Genomic DNA, 24,848 nt, shown 5'->3' with positions numbered 1-24,848 from the left:
AAAGAGCTCTTAAGAGAGGACATTGGAAGAATAACTCTGGTGGAAAAGCTCTTCCCCATCTTCCATTATTAAAGCTTTGTATTTTCTTACCAAAAGTAATGGAACTTTTCATTAAAAAGTAGCCAGATAATTTAAGAAATCAAGTCCCAGGTGAAGTGATATCTGGATACTGGTGGAGTAAGTAGTGAGACACTTACAAATAAGTAAATGCTACTGGAGCAAGCTTGGTTTTTGTTGACAGATGGAAAAATGAGGCCCAGAGAGTTTAAAGATGAAGCAGTTTATGCACTTCATTGGGTTTTAATGCTGTTCTCAGACAAACCAACAGGAATGTTTGATATCGATTAGACGGTTAGGCCTACTAACTATTACTGAGTGCTTCTAAAAATCAAAACAGAAGAAAATTGCCCAAAGGATGTCAAGAGAAAAAGCTATGAACTGAACTCTGGCCTCCTGAACTTCAGGGTAGTGCTATAACAACAACAATATCCTCTCCACAAAGCCACAGTTGCCTTGTAATGCATGATATTACCCTGTATAGTCCAGCACATGGCGGGATATAGCTCTACATTATGTTTACAGCTCTCGAAGTAAAGATCAGCATACCCTTCAGACCAAGGTAAGAACAGAAATCACAGCCTAAGAGTTCAAGTCAACTTCATATCTAGAATTAACAAACAACCAAGGAACAACACCATGACTACTTACATATTTAAACAAGGTTAAAAAAAAAAAATAAAACCAACCAACTGAAACCAGATAATTCCTGTTTATCTTGGGTGAAAACTGCTTTACATGAGTTGCTCTGCAGTTGCTCTGCATGAAAGTTGACTGCCTGTGTGGTTAGACGACATTAACAAGCTTCTGAATGGTGTTTTTTTTTCCTGTGCCACCCCCACCACAACACAGCCATTTAAATTCATGAAGACACACTCTTCAATATTACAGCCCTAACCAAAAGCAGACCTACATCAACAAGGTGAACGTACTCTTGCATACATCCCAGTCAAATAAAGAGACTGTAAGTCTTTGCATATTCCAGTTCCAGAAGATGTGATGCAGCATGCGCTAAGTGAAAGAGCATGTTGTACAGAAAGGCCTGGTGATCAGCCACCTGCAGTACAGTTTGCTGAATTATTTATTTAGTCTCTACTGGTATGTAACTCACAACTATCCTGTAAGACTAATTTACACTGCAAATTTCACATTTGGGTCCTCTACAAACCCTGTTATCTCATTAAGCTAGGAATGCAAATGCTACCCAACTTACATATGTACATACATGACTGTGAAGGAAGGAAGACGCTCAAGTGAAGACACAGGCCTGTCAGCTCTATTTCTATTACACACATATTGAATGCTGTTATGAATTCACATTTTTCAAAGCACAACAGCAAGAGTTTAGAGTTACTAAAACACAGCTCATACATTGCACATTTATTTTAAACAGGCTCAAGGATGATGGGTCCTGGAAGAAGCAGGTACCTCAGCATTGTCTAACATGTTTCTCAATAAGAATGCTGAGATATTCAAAGAATCAACAATGACTTTTTTTTGGTACCATGTTAATTAAGTGAATCTATTCTATTCACACAGGTGATATCCAAAGGGAGCTTTCAAAGCCTCTCGGGCTGCAGACTACCAGTAATATACAAGCCCAATGATCCATGCTGCCTTCAATTCTCCTTGATGCTTCCTATTTTTCAGTTTTGAAGCGTAATGGTAACCTTGCAAGTATGACATGTATTTCTAATCTAGTTACCTCCAGCAACTCATTCACGGAAATTTTCCAAAGATGGCCCTTCACACGTGAAGACCTTCTAAGTGCATACTGTGCCTAAAATGAATAAATAACCTAATGCCAACTTCTAAATCTCCTTCTGAAGGCAGATCACGTTATCAGTTGGAGGCGACACGAACGGTTTTGAATTAACCGCTTTGTAAAGCATTCTCAGAGCCTCAGATGAGAGGCACATTATACACAGAAAGTAGCGTGTGCAGGAAATATACATTGTATATCTACAAAATGGGCCATATCCCACTGCCATTAAAATTGATGGGAGTTTTGCCATTCACTTCAATGGGATCAGAAGCAGTATATAAAGATGAATTGGCTATAAGCACACACACTGGCGCTTTATGGGCGTGACAATATAAAAGCCCTGTGTGAAGTAATGAAATGAATTATAACAGCTCTGGGTATGTCAATCTTCTCTCTCCTACCTTCAGTTGCTGTATCAGGAACATTACACTTTTCCCCAGTTAGTCATAGAATCATAAAAATTACAGATAAAAAGTACTATTAAGTCTATTTCCTGCCAACACAAAATTATTCCTCCCTGTACCTTTTCTAATCCTCTGTGCACTCTAGATTTAAACTACTCAGTGTTCTGACAACTTCTCCTTCCTGTAAGGAATTATTCCGTCAACTACTTAATCACAGATTCAACCAATCTAGTCTTCTCCTAGAAAACATATCAACAAAGCAAAAACCATTACAAAACAAATGAGGCATTGCTCCAAACCTCTTATCTTGCTTCAAATAGGGTAAACTAGAAACATACTTGAGATTTCTGTCAGTTACATATTTGCCTACTTTTTGTAGTCCCGCATATCCAAATGAAGACACAGCAATAGTTGCTCATTTGCTCCTTGTGTGATGGTGAACACGAAAGCAGGCAGGGATATGAACTGCTCATGTGATGTTCTGAATTTTGAGTAATGCAACTTGATACTGTTGTCTAATTCTCAGTAATGCATACACACTTTTCTTAGTTTCCAGCGAAGCTGAGAACTTTTATAACAGTTATTCTGTTGCTATTTTCACATTGTTCCGTACCCACCCACTCCCACCTGCCTCAACACACTTACCTTATTTTAATTAGGTAGAGAGCACTAGACTTCTTCCTCCTTTAGGGCAGAATATTTAATAAGTACATTAAAAAAGGGAAAAAAGCACATCTACAATATGATCTACATTCTTATAAACTTCATACTCAAATCACATCCCAAGCAGGGAAACATAATACATGAACACATATGAAGAGCCTGAATTTTTGCCTTGCTCCTCTTGAAAGCCGTTCGCTTGTAGACTCTCACTGAAGCAAGATAAATATACACCTCTAGAGATTTCTCCAGTAGGAAATCAATTGCTTGAGAAAATGGTGAACGAAGAGTTGTGTTAGGCCTATCACCAACACAAGTGACCAGGTCCACAGTACTACCTCTAAGTGAAACAGCAAGGAAGCACTTATGTAAGTGACCAACAAACACAGCCACAGGGAGTAGAAATTCTTTAGTGAAATTATAGACCATCACAAAAAACAGATGTTCCACCCCTTCCTTTTAAGAGCAGTTGTCACTTTTTGAAGAGTGTGTTTTATTTCCATACCACCTGCATTTTTTTTTAAACGAAGCCAAGGGAGCTCTACGATGCTTTACTCTGCAGAAGACCACATACTCTGTCAAATAAAATCCAACTCCTCCCAAAGCTATTAGGCTCTGACCTTAAATCCTAGGGGCACCGAGGAAGATCAGACAGGAAAAGTATTTTCAGATAAATGCATTGTTGCTATGATTCGTGTTACAAAATCCTACCTTTTGTCAGAAATCACGTGGTGGGGACACAGCAGAGCTATATAAAGCCTGAGACCAGCAACACTCCATACTCTCTGATTCAAGTTTGATAAAAACAGTAATTGAGAACTTAAGAGTTTCATCTCTGGCTGAGTTTTATCTGGAAATTGACTATAAATACTTGCTGCTCAAGTTTCCTCTAGAAATAAGAAAAAAAAAAAAAAAAAAGGAAAAAAGGCTCATTTATAGACAATATTGCATAAATTTCCCAGCAGGCCAAAGCAATTTTTCCAGCAAGAACACAGAATCAACAGAATCACCCACTCTGCTAGAAACAGGTAGTCAGGTTCTATTTAAGTGCTTATAGCTGATTTAAATACTTGATTAATTTAAAGCAAAACCCCATCGCTTTCCTGGCAACATCCTCAGAATAAATTTCCCTACAGTGATAGTACTGAGATAGCCAAATGAGCTAGGCAGGTCCTCCCCACCCCCAGCACACAACTGTGGCCCCAAGTAACTTTTTACCCTCTGATCCCAGGAATTCTCCTTTCCCCATCACTCACTGATCATCTGCACAGGATTCAGCATTGCTGCTGTTCCATTCAGTTCAGAGCTGCAGAAAGCCACGGTATCCTTCCTCCTGCATTTCACATTATGCTTCCATTGCTCTTCACACATCTTAGTAAGAAAGTCAAGAGGTTGTTAGTCCCTGAGTTGACTGTAACAGTCCAGCGTCGTCTGTGTGTGTAATTTGTTTTTCCACTCTGCTCCACAGTGGAGAATGCTTTTGACAAGCTGTAATTGAACTGTGTCAGATGTCATTGATAAAGGATAAGATCTGGCAAATATTGAAGCTTCCTCTATAAGATCATCTTATATATATATAATATATATATATATAATATAATAATATATATATAAATAATATATATATAAAAAATGTATACACACACACACAGATACTAAAAAAAGCCCAACATCTAAACAGAGAAAATATTTTCTGTATGTTTGAAAAAGGAATGGCAGAAAAAGCACAATTAGTTGAGTTCCAGTTACCCCTACTGTCTCTGAAATACCTCTGTACCGATATTTGCCACGTGAGCTAGATCTGCAAGTAATTTAAAAAGTGCAGTCTTAATTGTCTGCCTTGAAGTCAATGCAAATTTCTCTGGCTACTCCAACACACAACAGGCCACTTCCTTGCCCTCAGCTTGCTCACATGACTGTTCCTGGGGCTGCCACCAACTTATTTCCCACCTCATTTCCAACAGTGTTGCTTGTGAAAGAGGAGGCAGGATATAGTACACCTCAGGGAAAAGGATGTAAAAAACAGACTGCTGCTTTGTCCTGAAGGTAAGTAGAGAAAATTCTGAAGAATCAGCCTGGGTTGAAAAGGACCACAACGATCATCCAGTTCCAACCCCTTGCTGTGTGCAGGGTCGCCAACCACCAGACCAGGCTGCCCAGAGCCACATCCAGTCTGGCCTTGAATGCCTCCAGGGATGGGGCATCCACAACCTCCTTGGGCAACCAGATCCAGTGCATGACCCTGTGTGAAAAACTTCCTCCTAATATCTAACCTAAAGCTCCCCTGTCTCAGTTTAAAACCATTCTGCCTTGTCCAATCACTATCCACCCTCGTAAACAACCATTCCCCCTCCTGTTTATACAGTGAGCCTCTTTTCCTCCTGCCTTTTTAGGCTAGCTGAAAAGAAACTCCAGAACAGCAAAGGGTGCTGCAGAACTCAGTGTAGCTTTTATATAAACCACGAGCCCTTGCAGCTTAATTTAGGTCTAATGCAATGCAGTTCACAGGGACCCACCCACAAGCCAAGACTGAGCAAAGTTCAGTTTTCAAGGATTCCTTTATTCACTGCGTGATTACCTAGCCCACATTTCCCTCAACTATTCAGTTTAATCACATATTTTAATTCCATTCCTGAATATGTTACTTTCTAGACTTTCCATTTCAATTTCCACAGGGCAAATAAAACTGATGGAAAGCATTTTGACAAGGGTATTGTTATTTCTTCCAGCCGCCTGAGATGTCTCCAAATTCAGACATTACATTTAATGTTTCTGGGGCAGATGCTGTTCGGTTTTTTCAAAGGAACACAGTCTCATCATCTGCATACATTAGTGACTTCTCTGCTTCAAGTTGCACATGCTTTATACCATCTTAAGCTTTCAGAGATCCTGCTGAAAATTTACTACTATTGGGGCACCTCAAACATTTTCCATCAGAAAGGAAGGGGAGAAGATAACTGGAAATTCACATACCAAAGGAGAAGAGTACTTCATGCATTTATTTGCTTCAGCAGTAGGAACAGCAGTGAGATGTTGTTTGAGGGCAAACTGCCCCAACCACTTTGTTCTCATTCACAGAGACCCGAAGAACCAAAGCTACTGCTGAAGATCAGCATCTGTTTTTAAGCAACAAAGATTTGTCTACACTTCAGCTTCCACCGTTTTAAACACCGCCATCTCACTGCTCTAAACAGTAGATCCAGAAGGCTCCCAGCAAACATAAAGCTCAGAGAGGGGACAGACATTCAGCAATCCATAATGGAACTGCTGTGAAGAGTTAAAGCCTATCAATATAACAAGCTAAACAAAGAATAAAGACAATAAAATATCCATTCTGGAGACAAAAGGTAGTTTACTCATAATGGTAACGAGCATTTTTCAGCTTGTCATAATAGAACTCCTGGAGAAACTGATGCAGAACTACTGCATTTCCAATGGAGCTTCGGACAGAAGACCTCACGTAATCAACATTCTTCTCACCTTTGTTAATTAGGTGCTGAATCGATAATTATTTTAATCATTTTTTTCCAGTATTTACAAGCCAATGTCCTTCTGTATTCAAAACAAAAAGAAATCCGCATTAAGTCTCGGTTTTGATTGGGAAAATCTGTTACAAACGTGTACCCACACAAATACACATACACAAAATATGAAATAACCGTATGCACGCAGTCACACAAACTTGAAACACTTGCCATCCATCTCACAGAAAAACAGCCACTCTTTACAACGCCATTCCTTAAAAACTTACTATAAGCTTCAGTCAGGGAAACAACTTTATCTCTTCGCTAAGGGCAGCACAGAAGGGCTCCATTCTTCTTGAACACAGGCATCCAACCAAGCAGTTATACTGTTACATGACTTATTCACAGGCAGAAGCCAAGCACTGACATATCAGTGCTTTATACGCTCAGTCCATAGACAGTATACTGGAAAATATGGCTTTTGTGTGTATATGCACGAACATGTACATACCTGTCTATATAGCCATATTTATCTACAGCACTGTATAGCAGAACTGAGGAAACTTAAGAGAACATTAATACATACTCTTCGCATTGAATCTCCTTCTGTACACACCACACGTGCCTTCACAAATTCATTTAACATTCCTTAACTCGGGGTATAAACCACCTCATCAGATTATTTTGTTCATATTTTGTGTAACAAAACTGTCTGAATACAGTTACAACTACTGCAGTTATTAATCATTCTGCTTCTAGATGCTTTATAGCCAGCTCGATATACTGTATTATGTCACAAACTAAGTATCAAAGCTAAACACATCTAAATCCACTGTTATAAAGACCTTTCAAAAACATAAATTATTTTTATAAGTTAAAAACAAGCTGGTGTTGATGTACAGCTGCAAAGGTCAGCAGCTAAACATAAGACAGTTTCCAAGCAGCAACAAACCTAACTAACATTAAACCTGTTTTGCCATTGCTAGGAATAGGCAGAGCTTGAGATGATCAACTCTGCATACAAAGCAGCTCCTACATGAAAAACACATTTCGAACAAGACATCTTCAAGAACGAATGCAGGATTTCAAAGACTTCAGAAGCAGGCACCATTCACACCATTTTTGAAAAAATATACTGCATTTAATCTGAATTAGCAATTTAAAAACAGTACGAAAAGCACCACGTAGGACATAGGCCTCTATTCTGGAATCAAAACCCATTTAAGAGCATCACCTGGAAAATACTGCTGGGCTCTGATTTTGCAGAAGCCCCTGAGCCCGTATTAGGAAACACATATTTTCAGGTAACCAGGTTACATTTCATTTACATGTTATTAGGAAGCTGCATATACAAAACAGCAAAGCTCTAAATTCGGTTGACTTGGACACGTGTTCAAACACACACCGCACAGTAGAAATAAATACAGCTTATTCACTAATCAGTGAAACAGGCATCACGTGGACTGCATTTTCCTTAATTTAGCTACATACATTGGTCCCCACGCTCTCCCTTTCTCTGGCAGAACCAGAAGCTCATGCTGTTGTGTATGGCTGTGAAAACTGAATTCCTGGGAAACAGCTTTGGCAATTTCACTTATATCTACAGGAATAACGTTAGAGCAGGAATTTAGAACGAGATTTATTACATCGCTGTTCTCCGCCTTTGAGAGAGTGCACGTAGAGTAGACCAGGGATCCACCGGGACGCAGTGCTTTAATAGCAGACCTGCAAATAATGAAACAAAAAATGTTCAACATATACAGTGACGTATTGAGGGAGAGGACAGGGGAGGCAAAAAGGAGGAAAGGTGCAGGAGTTTTAAACCCAGATTTACAAATAGGTACACAAATAGGAAAAAAAAAATAACATTGCGAAATATTAACAGAATCATTGGCAGTTCAGGAAAACATCACAGTTCTGCCTTCTCATTCGTTATTGTATTCTCAGTTAATTAAGAGCATGTTGGTTTCTCTTAATGTAAGAATGACAAGTAGACAACAGCACTCATTCAGAGTTGCAGAATACACTCTGGATCATTTATATGCACAGCACAACTGTTAAAATGCTGCAACTGTGCATACAAAATGGGTGAATGCCACATCAAAAGTGCTAGTTAGATAGTTAGCTGGCTGCTGGAGTGAACAAATAGCAGAATGCAATGTTGCAATAATAGCCTGGACTAATTGCTCTTCTCTAATTTGTGCAATTTCAGCAACTTATTCAGCGTGTATCAGGACTGGAGATTTCACTGAGACATTACTTTTTAGTCTGATCTCCTAAGGAAATATGATTTATTGCATTATATCATCTACATGCGCCTACATGTTTATATACCCTTCGCTTATTACCCTGTTGATAAATACTGGCCAAACAAGGGCACTTTTTCAGGTTTATAGAAAACTTCATGACTACTGATGGGCAGAACAGGGTGTTCCCCCCCTCAGCCCCTCCCCAACCCCTTCCCGCCCCTCCCCCATTTCCCACTGAAACTGAGACTGAACAAATTGTTTACTTTCCATTAAAGCAGATCCCCAAGGTCCTTCTCATAGAGAGAGGAAAGTCTATAACTTGTGTGAGTAAGGAAATGAGATAGGCAATTCATTTTCACTTATAGCACATTTAAAAAAGTAATAAAACCTTGCACCACAGAAGACTCTTCAAGTCTTAGACTGGTAGGTATCATTGAGATGACAGCACTGACCAAGAAGAGACAAAACAAAACCAACAACAAGAAGACACCAAGTGGAAAAGAAAAACCCCAATCCTCTATTCAGGTGAGCAGCCCCAGAAGCAGTGAGCTCAATTCCAGGCTCAGATGAATAAACACTATAGCATTGAAATGGCAGATACTCCAGAGGCAAGCTGAGGTTCTGCTAAACATGATATCAGAACAAAAGCAGTTGAGAAAAAAAGAGTGCGGGAGGGAGAAACCTCAGGTTCCTTCTTTCTTTTCTTTCAAAACAAGATAGGGCCTTTTCAGTAACAAGAATCAATAATAAAAGCTTTATCACAAGCAGGATCAAAATAAATCTGAAAGTCCTGTCCAAAATAATAGGGAAACACCAGGACAAATGACTGAGATAATACAACACTGTTCACCTTCCCAGGTGAGAACACCTTTGTATTATACTCTATACTCCTTGCATTATACTTTTAAACTTTGCATTGTATTTCTCTGAGCAGCATAAGCCCATCTCACTCATTTCTATTACTCTCAGTAAGGTTGATCAACAAGCCAAATACATAATTTGCTGGTAACTGCACTACTCCATTTTTACTTCACATAAGGGAACAGATCTCTCTCAACAGATGATGCTAAAAAAAGAAACCAAAAACTAAAAGTCAGTGTTTAATGCCTTTGTTGTATCAGTTCAGTAAAAAGATGGTGAGTGAGCAGATGGCTACCACGTTTAGCATAAGTGAGAGAACAGTTCAAGATCAGCCTGTTATAGGTAAAGAGCAGGTTACAGAGTACTTATGTAGTCTGAATACTTCCAATTTAACTAAGCCTAATGGACTCATTCTAGGATACTTCCAAAATTAGCTAAAGCTTGTAAAGGAGCAAGCTTATCTCAAGGTATCTGAGTAGTTTTTGAGAATCTATGAAAGTGCTTAAGAATATTTTAGATACAGTCAGATATGGATGGTGTTTACTGCATCACCTTGAGAAAGATAATAAAGAATAGTTGTCGTACCAACATCCTTTCACATGATCATGGAAAGATTTATGTTGAAAGGCAATTCTGGAAGTCACCTTGTCCAAATCAGACCCTATTTTCCAAAATTCTGCAATTGATAGGTTGACAGTTGGATGATGGGTTCACAATTGGATTAAATGATCATAACAACTCCATGATTCTAATTACCAGCATTCACTTCAATTACGTCCTGGATAGTCACCCTTTCTCCTCCTCCTGCATCCCAATATACATATACCTTATAGCAGGGTACAAAAAGTATTGAACCAGAGAGCCTCAGCTCTTTTGAATGGAGCTCTTGTGCTATAGTGACAGCCATCCATTATAATAGGCAGAGTTAGCACTACTTCTGTCTGGCTTGTCTAACCAATCAAAACACACCCAGATGTAAGAAAGCCAACTATAAAGCAGAGCAGGAAACCACGGTATGCATATCACAAGATATCTGCAAAAAATTCAGTAATATAAGTAATATTCCATTCTGTTTCATGACAGACAAGGAAAGTTTTCATATGTCTTGTGTTGACTGCCTGTTGGCTGCCTGTTTACTTAGGTTTCAAATGCTAGAGTGAAAGCCATCTTCGTGAAATTATCTTCTTAAGGCATAATTCACAGTACCATTTTTTAGTTTAGAAATTTTACAGTAAAGCATCTCTTCAGAATTTTGGGCTAACACTCAATGCCATTGTGCTGTGTCTTGGAATGAAATAGCCCAGTGCCCAAAGTGTCACTTGTTCATTATAGTTACTAGTGCTCACAGGGCACATCACAAATCCTGCACTTGTAAATATACGAACAAAACAACACAGATAGTTAAGTGCCACAGTCAGAGCACCAGAAAGCAGGACAACATATCCACTTCTCAAACAAAACACAAGCATTGATAAAACAGCTGAGAATGTAGTTCATAAGCAGTTCCTCATTCATACGCCAAGTTGATTATACGTATCCAAATTTAACATGTAAAACACGATGTATGAAACATAAGCAACACTTAACAGAATTGAAAAGGTCACTGTAACATGGGGTTTTGCCACAGGCATAATTGTGTCTGCCACTACAAGAAAGGAGAAAAAAACCTATCACTGTTCAGTTACTCCTTCTAAAAATACTTAGCTTTGTACATGTGCTATAAGCAGTATCTAAAGACCTCACTAAGGACATAGTTCCTATGTACAGTACAGTACTGAAAGTACATTGAGGCCATTCCTAGAGAGACCTCTGTGTTTAAGCATAAGCAAATACAAAACCATTAAAAAAATAGGAAAGTAAATTCTAAAGATGAACAACAAACCAGGGTCAGCGCACAGTTCTCTAACCATCTCCTTAGACTTATACCAGTTCTGGAAATCATAAAAGGATTCTTCTAATAGTTGCTCCTCAGTTTCTAGCTTTTTATCAGAACTTACAGAGAAGTGACCTAAACAGTGTCTTAAAGTGTAGCTCATCTTTGTAAATTCATAAGAAATCAAATAACTTTCTTGTTTTCATATTTTCTCCTTCCTTTTATACCTTCCACGTATATCCAGGAATACTGCACCACAAAAGAACAACCAAAGTGTGAAAATATTCCTGCACAACAATCAAGGTGTACTTTCAGTACACCGGATAACTGTATTCCTGCTGATAACCGCAAGCGCTTTCCCATAATGCATACACTTATAAGAATTTAAACAAGTGAGAAAATACATCTACTGTTAAAAACCGGAAAAGGTAAGAGGTAAGTACTGAAAAAGTAGGCTAGCATAGACACTGCTAAATGCTTTTCTTTTTCCTATGAAGTAACAAACATGCAAGGCACTACTTCCAAAGGCATCCGGCTCCAACCACCAAGCCCCTGGTGCAGGATTCAGAGGAAGGAGCAACACAATTTCCAGAAGAAAATCCAGAAAATCTCACAACGGGAACCAGGCAGAAACCAGGACTCCTTGGCAATTTTCACTGTCCCATGACCCAAAAAAGTCAGGCCGCTCAATGCAAAGTCATCTTTACTCTGAACCTATGTCATGAATTAAAATACCCAAAAGAGATTACTTGACACTGCAAGGTTAAATCACTGTATCTATCCATCTTGACAGGCTCAGCAACAGCTGCTTCAGCAGCAGTGTTCAATGTCAACCAACCGCCATCCTTGATTAAGCTGTGCCTGGCTTCTGAAAAACCTTCAAAGAGCTGCAAAATTCAAAGTGAAGAAGAGCTGGGCTCAAAGTCACAGGGGAATAATGTGGTGGGTTAAGCAGATTCAGAGAATCAGATCCCCTCATCGTCAGCATGGGTAGAGAATTCATTCATAAATGCAATACAAATACACAAATACATTTAGGAAACTATTCTTATATAAACAACAGAGGGGGAAACAAACCCATTAGAGGAGCATGCCAGAGCTGGACCATAACATACTGACACCCAGCAGAACACATCATCACTGCTGTTGAATACACAATCAAAGAATGTACAGCTCCTCTTACGTGAGACATTATTGCTCTGATTCTTACTTAAAGCTTGACTCTCAGCAAGTCAATCTGGCGCTTGTCATAAAGTACACGGTAACTTTCAGACATGAGCTCCAAAAATTGAATGACTGAAAAAAAAAAAAAAAAAGATGTGAGGGCAGAAGACACTGACAGTTTTTCCCCTTTCTTTTATAATAACGTGGTGCTTAAACATAAAATATATGAGGTAATTAAACCACAGTGATTTTTGTCTTAGTGGTACAGAAGTTCTTCCTACTGGTGAAGGAAGTAGCAAAATTTAGTTGAAATACTGAATTTTACATGTAACATGCACTAACACTGCACAGTTTCAAGCTTCTCAAGAGAACACATATTGGAAGGACAGGAAACTTTACCTGGAGCCTCACATGTCAAGTTTTCCATACAACCAGTTCTGTTTTACTACACTTTCAACAGCTGATGTAACTCAGCTTGTGTTGCACTTTATCATATTGCACCACCTCAGAAGTGTGAGGTCATTGAAGTGAATGCTGGTAATTAGAATCATGAGGTCATAGTCAATGCACAGCAATAAATAAAATAAAATTGGTAAAACACAAAACAATTAACACGCACCATTCATCTTGTAAGGCCTGAATCCAAAACCTCCAGGTTTAGCTCTTCCAGGATACGATATAAAATAGCATGCAAAAAGAAGTGTATTATAGAACTGCAATTACTACTGCATGTTTGTGGAAAAAAGCTGTGTGTTAAACTAAAGGAAAAAAAAAAGTCAATATATTCTAAGGTAGTGAATGCAACTTCAGGAGATAGCAGCACTGTACAATTAGGTAAACAGACTACATTATCAAAATACTGAAATCAGTGGCTTCTAATTACAATAGCTGGAAAATTACACGTTATACTGAGATTAACTGGCACATTATTCTGTAGAAATTTGCTTGATGCTTCCTCATGTCCGCTTCGGCTTACTGACATCATTACTTTACAGTCACTGAATTTGCACTTACATCTTTCCAGTACATAAGTCTAAAATACAACTGTAATCCAAACATAAATTGCACCTCTTCTCATTCTAAATGAGTTTTGTCAAAGAAAAAGTTTTGCTCTACTTAATATTTTTTGCAAGATGTTTCTTTGGAAACAGGTTGAATAGCACTTGTGGTACCACAAAGTCAGAGGTAAAAAGGTGCACTAGTCTCTTCTAATCCCTCATAGATCCTGAATACCGGATAACATTTTCCCTTATTTTAAAGAATACACTATTTCAAAGCAATTTTTTAAAGTTTATTTCTCAAGAATTACTTTAAAACCTAGAACTGGAGATGATGCTATTAGAGGAAACAGTAGTGTTTAATATCTCTGGGAATACAGACAGCTCTAGAGCCATAAAACAACTCTAACAGCACTTCTTCAAGCAACTAAAATACAGTTAGCAAGAACCCTAAGTTAAGATTTTTCACACTAGGAGAAAATTAAACATGATAAGCTGACATTTTACTTGTTTTAAAAGTCATGGCACCTCCAATTCTCTTTTAAAAACAGGGAGAAAATATATGTGTATTTCAAAATCATATTTAGCACCTGTATGTTCAGCCCACTCCTGCTATGCTTGGGTGTACACTGCATGCCATTGGAAGGGTCAACATTAATTACATTACTCATTTAACCTTCTTCAGTATTTAAAGTAAAAAGATGGGGTATATTACTGGGCATTTAAAAAAAATAATAGCACTTCAACAGTGCCATCTTCTGGCAACTGCAATGTATTTCAGTTCAATGTGCACGACACTGATCAGAATAAAACCTGCTAACACATATAAACTATTCAAGAATTAGAGTATTTGAAGTTAAGCTTGCTTTTACCCTCAATTCTATTCTTTCTGTTGACAAACAATATCACACATTTCCTTTTCACCTACAGGAGTCCAAGTGCAGCGCAGTAATATGGACTGCATGTTAAAGGTTTTGCTTTGCTTTTCCCCAAATAAAGGCAAAACGACAAGGAAATCCCTCTTGTGATGACATGCCCAGTTTCAAATAATTTGTGAAGAGCAGTGACAGAGGTGTACAAGAGAGACAAATTCAAATACCACTATGTACTATGGTAAGAAACAGCTCTTTTGCAGAATTAAACAGCCTCCAAAGAAGAAAACCAAACACACCTATTAGTCAATTTCTTCCTCTGAAAATTCTGATCAATAATGTTTCTACGGCAAACAATCTGAAGTTCTTCTGATAAGAATATCAGACCTTCCATTTAACATTATTGAGCTTTCTCTTGTGATGCCCACTGAGTCTTAGAACAATCACCCTGTTCACACAGGGCTACGAGATATCCTTTGCTATACTAAAATTGCAGCATCCTTACAAGGGCAGCAAAACACCTTATTTCTAGACACACATTTAAGAGTTAATTGTCAATGCAATACTTATCAACTTTTCTTCTACTCTCAAAGGCTGCAGCTGTCTCATCCACATACATGCTGTGCCTCCACACAACTAGTTCTGATGACAGTAAGGCTAGGTGTGGTTACCATTCATTAGCCAGAGTTAGCTCACTTCAAATCAGAACTTCAACCCTTTGGTTATTTTCGTCATAGCAGAACTAACACTTGCAGAGGTCCGTTCCTCTTCCCAACTTAAAAGTTTTAGTCGAGAAAATATGAACATACGCAGCCCAAGTAGAACCTTTTCAATTAGAGAATGCAGACCAGGAGACTTCTGAAGCCTATTACAGACTTAGCACATTTACAGATGTAAATTATTCAACTTTCCAAAGACAGAAAGTGGTTAAAGAAAGAACCGTGTGCAGAATCTGTCAGAACAACAGATTCTTAGTGAAGGTGAGTAGATGATTATAGAAAACAAGACTACATGAGGAGAAAGAAGAAAAACTCCACGGAACAAGCCGAAAAACAGTGCAGATCAGCAATCCTGTGTGTGACTTGCCCCTCACTTTTCTCACATGCTTTCTCTTCCCTTCTCCACAGCATCCATTTCCTCTCTCAATTCACCACTCCATCACTGATATCTAAGTTCAGAATTCCCTCACCTCATTTAAAAGTGTTCCATAACTTCACCCACAGAGCTCTGATGTTTGCAGTCCAACAGTATCTCAACCAAGGCTGCCATATTTCTGAATGGACTCCTGTATTTCTACTTCCCAGATGACATTCAGCTTTGCTACCCTTTTTAAGTTCTGACATTAAGTGAACTCTGGATACAACTGTACTTTCACAGGTGATGAAATTCTACAAGCACGTTTATTCTATGAATCCACATTACTGATTTTAATTACAGAGAGAAAACAGCAGCTTCTAACTTAAACCATTTGCATCCTAAACTTTCACCAGAAATTTTATTATTTACTTAATTTTCAAAAGTCTGGGCTTCAGAAAACAATGCTGGTCTGTTGGTACGCAGGTCAGCCTTTAGAGACTTGGGCTGCCAAATCTACCTGATGACTTAAGGGAAAATATCAATCTTATTTTACAGGCCATACAAGCGTGCCATACACCTTGACCCTGAAGTTCAGGAGGGAAGAGAATACACAGGACATTCTTCTAAAATGCACAAGGAGTGTTTAGGGGCTGTTCTCGCGGAAAGTTATCAAGTAGTCAGAGGAAAAATAAGTTCCTTATTTGGTTGCAGTAAGTTGCTGACATGCTGTAATAAGCCATGGTGATCCTGGGACATGCTCATTGTCTTGACTGAAGCATTTATTAACCAGGGACAAAGAAGACTTAGAACTCCTTAGCCTAGATTCAAAGCTTCATTTTGAATTCTGAAAAACAAGACCACGTACGACTAGCAAAAAGTATTTTGCATTACTGACTTTGCTACCAGCAGTCAGAAGGGCTGAACAGTCGTGGTTCTTCAAACCTCTCATACGCTCAGAATTCTCTCAAACCTTTTGGCTTATAAGCATGCTTGTCTTATACACTCAAAACTAACCCTTGCAGTTAACTACTTCCAGAGAAAAAGAGGTACAAAAAAAGCCAGCTACATCTTTTAAAGTCAGCTTGAGTTCCTCTCGACCAGAACTGTATTAAACACCAATTACAGCTGTTTAACTCCTGCAAGATGTTGTGTATAGAATTCAAATAGTCTGAATGCATTTGCTGCATTTTCTGAAGTGCATCCTGTTTGGATTTATTTTCAGCTGAATCCTAACAGTTTATTTCAGCTGCAGTAACTGGTTCAGGAATAATTACAACATCTGCAATGGTTTCACCATCGAGTTATTATGCACTCGACCTTAACCCCTGGTTTAATTTTCATCTGAGAACTGATAATATTGGTAAATTCATTTGTGGGAACCGTGGCCTCCTATGCTAGCCTTCACTATCAGGAAATGAACACTCCTTACTTTGTAATTTGTTTTCTGCACGAACACCCCAAATAATAACAAGATTTGCAGCATGTTCTTGGATTATAGCACTCTGCAGGGACGCTTTGGTTTCAATATTAACAATCATTACAGTCTCAATTTCCTCCAAATCGGTGATGCCCTTGTTGAACAGCAGATTTTATAAGCAACATCTACGCTATTCATTTACATTTCAGATTTTGTTCAGAGTGGTGGAGGAAGAACATTCCATCAAGTTGCTTCTTTTTCCTTAAGATTTTTACTCCCTGAAGCCTTCAAGTACTTCATAAAATGTATTGCTACAACACTTTTCCTTCCGCACTGAGGTCCCCAGTTTCCCTTCCTTCTAAGACTTGTTTGCTTTAAACAAAACCCCAAAACAAGATGGCAAAACTCAGAACAGGATTACAGGTGAGGCATCACCACAAATAAAAAGAAAGCGGAAATCACAAATTATGTGCTGGCTGTCATTCAAAAGAAACACCGCATTCCCTTTTGCATTTTGTGATTCTCATTTGTAGGTAAGCTCTTTTGCTGTCTTCCTTATACAACAAAGCTACTGCTAAACTGAAGTCACACCTGACTGGTATTTTTTATCTCCAAATCACACTGTTTCTTCCACTACTCTCAACAAAACTGCTGAGATCTAGCTTTACTACTGTTTTACAGATAGAACAACTGAGGTGAGAGATACCAATGAACACATAGCTCAAGGCAGCCTGAACAGGTTACCCAGAACTAGCATTGAGTAAGCTGACTGAAGCAAGGTGATTTCACATATGTTCAGCCTTCCTGGATATATTACTAACAGGTACCTATTACCAGAAGGTATCAGAGACAGAATTCAAACTGAATTTTTGATTTATAATTATGCACCCTGACTATAAAAGAAAGGCTCAAGTAGGCAATATTCTACAATCTTAGTTTTGCAAAAATTCTAGTGCACTTGCATGAATCACTTAGCCTTTCTTGGTCTCATTTTATGATTTCCTTTTTCCCCTTTCACATATAATCTCAGATGCCATTAATATTGGAAATCCATTCTAAAATAATCAGAAGGAGCAGTAAAAATACATCAGGCACATACAACACTTACCAAGTACATTATTAGATTAAGTACGCAATCTTTATGCCATGAATCTCACCATTATTGTGTGCCCCAAAATCTTTTAGAAGAATATCAAGTGTGCATAACAATATTGTTTAACCTGCAGAACTGCTCAGATATCTGAATGACGAAACGTAAGTCAAAGTAAAAGGATTTTAATTTCCATTTCAAAACAATTTGGTCCTTACAACGCTTATTCTTCTTGTTGCTACTGCAAAGAGAACTTTCAACAGACGAAATTCTTTCCTCAATTTAGGAATAATTCAATCAAACTTTATTTGGGGTGACAGGTGCGTACTTCTGTTGGTTTTGTTCTTAAAAAAAAAGTCCTTGTTGTCACGAATCCTCCACTTCAACATTACAATCCGCAGTGATTTATGTAAATTCTCTAAATTTCACTGCATGATATATGCTTTCTTTTGGTTGGGAATCACAAATTGGATTTTGTATGTCAAATATTGAAAAGAAAAACCTGAAGTAGGTCAGTGTTTTAAATGTGATTGATTTCTTCAAAGGAAATGGATGACATGATGCATTACTGCAATAAGATACTCATATTTCTGCTATAAATCACAGGCTTCTGATAGTTTTGCACAAGTTCTGGTTGAAAAAGACCTATCTGGAAACGCTGCAAAGGGAACTTTCCATAATAACTTCCTTTTTTGTAATATGTTATATTACCCCTCAAGTTGCTTTGACAGATAGACTTCAAGCATGGTTGTTTCTTACTTAAAAACACTCAAGTCTAGAAGGAATTACTGAGAAGTCACAGGACAGTTTTTCCCCTCATCAGAGAAAAATGAGTTTCAAAGGTATCAAAAATGCTAGCCAGCCTGTCTGCTATTATTAAAAAGTGTAATACATGACAACTTTGATTTAAGTTACTAGGCAGAAGCTCCTGAAAAATAGACAGCCTCTCCCAGCCCTGTTCCCCCATAAACCAGCATTCTTCTTCTTTTTTTTTTTTTTAAACCTAATTAGTTATGGTAAGTAGTATTTTTGGTCTAAAAGAAATCAAGGGGGTATACATACACACACACAGAAACAAGATTGGTCTCTCACAGTTTAAGAAAAAATAAAACAAACCAGGAATACTATGCAAGTTTTCACTTCAGATGAGGAATACTTATGAAATCATTTTAGCTGTATTCGCTAATGGTACCTGACTGCTCTGAATCATCTGAAAACAAGCATAGATACAAATAAGTTAGTTAAACAGGACTACACAGAAGCACTGCAGCAAGGGACCCTGACCTCACCACTTATGTTGCACCAAGCTAATGTCCATATTCAAGTTAATTTTTTCAACTAAACAACAACTGCAACAACATACTCTTTACATTTTTTTCCCCCTCATGTGGTAAAACTTAGGTTAGGATATTAGACATAACAGATCTCAGCCTCATATAACTTTCATTATCTACAAAAGCTCCTTTAATGGCTCTTCTTTGCACTTCTCACCTTAGCAGTTGGAACTGCAGAACAGACAACTCTCTCCTTCGTAGTAACCTAAGCGTAGCTTGCTGAATATCAGAAGAGAATAACCAACTTCTGTCATTTGAACAAGGAGCATCAACCAGTATCTATACAAAAAAGAGCAAATAAGACAACTCACAATGCAGATAATTCACTTTTTGAAAACTATATATCAAAATAATCTAATTACTAAGTTGAGAGGTGGCATTCTTAAGGAATCACCAGGTAGGAAATAAGAAGCTGCTGCCCCAAAACTACACTCTACCTGGATGAATCTTTCTCCTTCCCTCATGGTAACATGATGGAAGGCACAACAATGGCAGAGCAGCAAGATCTCAGGCTGCAGCAAGTGAGGATCTGCTCGAACATGACAGCAGAAGGCACAGAAACAAAGGAAAGAACCTGATTACCTTCAGAAGGCCTCAGGCAGGCAGGTATCTCTGGCAAAAGATACCCTCACCTCTACTTCCAACCCTTAGGTCTCAGAAGGGGTAGATCCTGGTTCCACCTCTTCTGGTCCCTCAAGTGCACTGCTTGCACCTGAGCTCTCTTGAGTTGGCTCTGCCTTCCCACCAGGTGCTCCAACCACTGGCTTAAGCTGTGACCGCACTTCCACTAGACACATGAAGCCATAAGCTCTTTGCTATCAAGACTCCTTATCAAGACCAACTGGGTATATCATCTAACACATGAACAAATGTGCAATAAGCTTCATGAAATGATTTCTGAGGCACTGCAGATATTGTCATAACAAAGATCCCAGGTCGTGTGCAAATATCTTCAAAAAACAAGAAAAAAAGGGGAGCAGCATAGGAAAAGTAGCAAAATGAAGAAATATCATTTGCTAATGAGTAATACTGTTACCTTGTCAAAGAACTCGGGCTTAAGTTCTCCAATCTGTCTACCATCTAGGTTAGAGATGGTTATTAAGTCAAACAGAGGATGTGGGATAAAGGATTCCATTGTCTGTTTCAACCACCTGAACCTCAACTCGTCGTACTCATTACAGTGAAATTGACCTTAAAAAAATAAAAAGTATATCAGTCCCAGCATATTTGTAAAAGAAAAAAAGATACACAAATCTCAGAAATTCTACAGATACTTTTTGAGACAGCCACTGAGCTTATAAACTATGTGCTTATGTTATCACACGTTTTATAGCACCGCTTGTTTCTTTATAAACCCTAGTAAATTTTAACATGTTCCTACAAAGCAAGCCATGAATATTTACTAGAAAAAACTAAAATACTTAGAGTAGCAATAGACTTCCACAGTAAAACAAACTTTAAACATAAGTCACATCCAAAAAGCAGTGCTCTCTTTAAATTGTACTGGGCTCCTGCCACCGTACTTAGATAACAAAGTACGTATCTCTTATAAATTAACTGCCTTTTAACTAAATGAAACCTCAGCTGACTGCACCCTATGTCAGAGTAGTCAGAGCTTTTGAAGAAGAGTCACCTATACTTATCAAGCACAACAATCCATTTTCTCTTATTCCCCTTTGCTATTTTAATAAAGTTTCTCCTTTCCAACTCTGGACACCCACCTGTGGTTTATTCTATGTCTGCTATAGATAGCAGAACATCTCAGCATCCAGCCACTCAGGTACAGCCATGATCAATTTCCTTGAAACCTACCTTCTCGGCAACAAACCGATACCTTTAGAAACAGAGGTAAAATAAACAAACATTTCCCCTCCACAACTTTTTGAGAGGGCAACCCACGTTTCATTTACCTCATCAGCAACACTGAATTGCTCTAAAAGAGAGATAATGAGAACCAGCTGTAATTGGTGGGACAGCTGGTTCTAATTAACAGTCTCATCTGCAAGGACCTAAAGGTACTACAAACACTTTGAGACAATTACTACCCAAACTAACAGACAAACTTGGAAACAGCAACAAGGCTTACTTGAGCCCCCTGGCCTAGCAGAACTGGGCAACACCAAGCAGCGGCTTTCTAACATGCCGAGGTTATCTCAGAACTCTCTTCTGCAACATCTAGGTAAATCAAGACTGGAACTTATTAAATACTGGTATAGACCAATTTCTTGTTATAAGCTTTCTTTCCCTGCCTAGATCTAGCACATTTAATCTATGTTCCATTTTACACCAGTTCATTTATTTACTTACGCTATTTAGACAGCACAGCCCAGATTGGAAGCAGAGAGGGGAAAAAAAAGTACAAACATTCTGGGGTTGTAAATTACTTAACTTCATGGGTCAACAAATCTACAAAGGACTTGAAGTAAATTCTTCAGAAGTAATACAAGGAAATTAGTGGAGAAAAAGAAAAACAAAGCTACTCTGCATTTGTCTGTCACTATACAGTAACCCATATTTAAATAACTTCTGCCACTTTCATCATCTTGTAAGTAAACAGAATTCAAAAGAATGTTAGCAAACAGCATGGAACTAAACACTTGTATTAAGTACCCTCCATCCCCATTTCCAACTTTTGCACAGAACACAGACACAATTCAAACAGCCCAGACACAAAGCAGCTTCTTGATCCATTACCTGGAGAGGCACACTGTAGGATCACTACTGATTTACCCCCTGGCGCAGCACAGAGATCCAAAACGTCTTCCCCATCCTTCACCTCTAATGCCAGCACTGGTAACATAGAAGCAGCATTGAGTAGATAATATTCTTTCAGTTTACCAGTCTGGTGTTTTTGTGAAGGGAACCTCCTCGGAGTTCTACTGATATAACACTTCAGTGATCTCGGAAGACAAGGCAAAGTTCCACTGAAGGCAGGATGATATCCCTGTGCACACAAGGTGTCCTCCAGGTCAGCAGTGTGGCTGAACTTGTTGAGCAGGACGGCGTGCTGCCAGCACGATGGGTATATGAGTACATCTCTAGATTGGAAGAAAGAAAAATCGAATAACACAACGAGTAAGATGAGCTTTCCCACCTTGTAAGAAGGCCCTTCCTACATATGGGTAACTGGATGATCCTTCTGCAATCAAAAAGGAATCACTTTGATTAGATATAGCTGTGAAAAACATGCAGTAAAAGTACTTCAGCAGGAAATGAAGCCACCATTTTCCCTAGTTATTACACTGAAACACTAACTTCTGAGGTGTTCTCAGTTTTTCCAAATTCTTTAACAAATGACTGTGGAAGTTATAAAATACGAAGCACAATGTTTTTACTTCTCTATGGGCAAAGAACACCTATAATGTTAGCTCTCAGAAATCACAGCAAAAACAATCCCATTGGCTTCACAATGGTCATTCTGGCCAATGCTGTATACATGCTTTTCTTCAAAGATTTTCTACTTCAATTCCTATCAGCAATATTCACTGACAAAAAGAGAAACATGAACTATCCAGCCTAGAAGTTTTAAAGTTGATTCAATTTAACTAATGCTGTATGTTTCTGTTTTTATTTACACAAATGTATTTTCAAGAGGGCATTCAGAGTATTCAGCGTGGTTACTAAGAACACACAAGACACTCTTCCACTCAAAGTAATATGGCACAGCTCACGTGAGCATTCAGCTTGAAGCTGGCTGCTTTTGTTCATGTTCCTTACACACAAGCTAAGAAATGAACTCCCTCAGAAGGGCTTTTCTGTAGCCTTATTTTTTAATGAGGGACTACCAGCCAGCAGGGAAGGCAAGTTGTGCTCTCTCAATTCCAGTTCTTCAACTACTGAGTGATCAAGGCCCAGATTAAGTCACACTATTTTCTGTACAGATAAACAGCCAGTTCTCAATTTAGTCTAGCATCTCAACTATGAAGCTGTAGAAAAATACTAATAGCAGCTGTGAAGTAAAAAGGGTTACTTTACTGAACTACGTTTCTACAGAGCAGCTTACAGAGCATGCAAGACAGCAGTATCCTGGCAGTACACACAAAGGGAACAAAAAATCACCACATAAAAACCAATGTCAGAGAAAAACTTAATACCAACATCTAAACTTCTGTTACTTCCTGCTTTTACTACAGTTCTAAATGACAAATAAACAACCGCTATAATCTATGTAAGACTCTTTCTGAAGCTAGATTTTAAGCGCTTCATAAACTAACACAACCTCTCTTGTTCCCCTACCAAAAAGGGTAAGCACAAAACAACAGACCTGACGCTGCTCCATGCATCTCCCAGCTCTGCCGAGTACTGCTTCTCAAAGTGGTCCAGAACAACTTGACAGATTTGCTTTTGGAGCTTCCCTTTGGTTTTATTTTCCAGCTTCAGAGAGAGGAGCTGAAAGGGAAAAAAAAAAAAAAAAAAAAAAAAAAAAACAACAAAATAAACTCTTAAAAACTATTAAAATACTGTTTACACGTTAAATCAATCAGTATCAGTGACACTAAGATATCATGGTTGTATCCCACATGTGTTTTTATATATATATATATATATATATATATATATATATATATATATATATATATATATATATATATATATATATTTCCCCCCTCCCCCTACAGGAAGGGGCCGAACGTTCTCCACAGCCCGCTTCCGTCTCAATGCCGCCGAGCGCGGCGCCTCACCTGCTCCGGCGGCCGAGTGTCTCCGCACCGCGGGCGCAGAGCGACCCCCGCGGGGAACGGCGGCAGCAGGCGGGCTGCCGCGTAAGGCAACCGCATGGCCGACCTGGGGCGGGGCGGCCGAGGGCTACTCCTCCTGACTGGAGCTTTGCGCTGTTCTCAACCGGTCATCTGGCCCCGTGCTGGAAGCACGGGTGGTTGTTTTTCGCTCCGGAAGTGATTTGCTCCTTCTGAAGCGCCGGGAGCGGGCTTTTCGTTTTGTTTTGTTTTCACAGTAGCAGGCTGTGCTGTGTTCTATTCTTTGGGATTGTGCCTGGTCAGTTTACAGAGCTGATGCTATCCCGCTGGTGCTGTGGGCCACTAAAGCCAGTACAGCATACTCTGCTCTCTCAGAAGCCTGTTTGTCAGCTCTTGCTGACTCCTCTAGAAAGAGCAACTTGGAAACAGCAAGTTCCTCTAACAGGCCTCTTTGCCTGTGCACTTACACTGGCCTCTAAATTCCAGAATGGAAAGGGGTGCAAAGGTAAAGGCAAGAGTGCCAAATAAATATTTGAGTTTCAGGTGCTGACTAATGAAGGCTGGGACCATTCATGCTCACCTCATGCAAATGATCGTCAAACTTCAAAGCTAGTTTGAAGTGTTTCAATCAGTGTCTCCGAGAAGGAGCCAGTGGGTGGAGTGCTCCTGCATACCCAATTGAAAGGAAACCAGAAGGGCTTTTAGTAGATGAGTTGTGCTGCCAGATAGGGAATAAAACTGGTCTAAAAGAACAGTTCTGTGCAGCTGTAGTTCTGCCAAGTCCTATTACTAACACACACCAGAAAATACAATTTCACTGTACTCTGCCAATAACACAAACCACAAGCCTGTCTCAGTGAGGTATT

At 38.9% G+C, this 24,848-nt stretch overlaps 1 protein-coding gene across 2 annotated transcripts; it reads right to left on the bottom strand.

The window, feature by feature from the left end:
* Positions 1 to 5,817: 5,817 nt before the first annotated feature.
* NSUN3 (NOP2/Sun RNA methyltransferase 3) lies at positions 5,818 to 24,170 on the bottom strand. Of its 2 annotated transcripts, XM_072343985.1 has the most exons (7): positions 23,968 to 24,170; positions 23,550 to 23,674; positions 21,980 to 22,323; positions 20,322 to 20,476; positions 19,443 to 19,564; positions 7,842 to 8,075; positions 5,818 to 6,438 (listed from the first exon to the last, which is right to left on the bottom strand). In XM_072343985.1, exons 1-7 carry the CDS (start codon positions 24,061 to 24,063, stop codon positions 6,372 to 6,374), a joined length of 1,143 nt encoding a protein of 380 aa, XP_072200086.1. In that variant the 5' UTR covers positions 24,064 to 24,170; the 3' UTR covers positions 5,818 to 6,371. The 2 variants fall into 2 exon arrangements, with proteins under 2 accessions (XP_072200086.1, XP_072200096.1); XM_072343995.1 differs by lacking the exon at positions 5,818 to 6,438 and having other exon boundaries at positions 6,468 to 8,075.
* Between the last annotated feature and the right edge of the window lie 678 nt (positions 24,171 to 24,848).

Source organism: Excalfactoria chinensis, chromosome 1, assembly GCF_039878825.1.
Source record: "Excalfactoria chinensis isolate bCotChi1 chromosome 1, bCotChi1.hap2, whole genome shotgun sequence".
NCBI lineage: Eukaryota > Metazoa > Chordata > Aves > Galliformes > Phasianidae > Excalfactoria > Excalfactoria chinensis.
The sequence above is the reverse complement of the archived record's forward strand: the minus strand, read 5'-3'. Positions and strand labels throughout refer to the sequence as shown.

Excerpts from the sequence above, each read along its gene's own strand:
- NSUN3 (XM_072343985.1), bottom strand. The coding sequence starts at position 24,063 with ATGCGGTTGCCTTACGCGGCAGCCCGCCTGCTGCCGCCGTTCCCCGCG. Across the intron at positions 23,675-23,967 it reads ACACTCGGCCGCCGGAGCAG|CTCCTCTCTCTGAAGCTGGA; the intron begins GTGAGGCGCCGC and ends TTTCCCTTTCAG. Across the intron at positions 20,477-21,979 it reads CCTACAGTGTGCCTCTCCAG|GTCAATTTCACTGTAATGAG; the intron begins GTAATGGATCAA and ends TATTTTTTTAAG.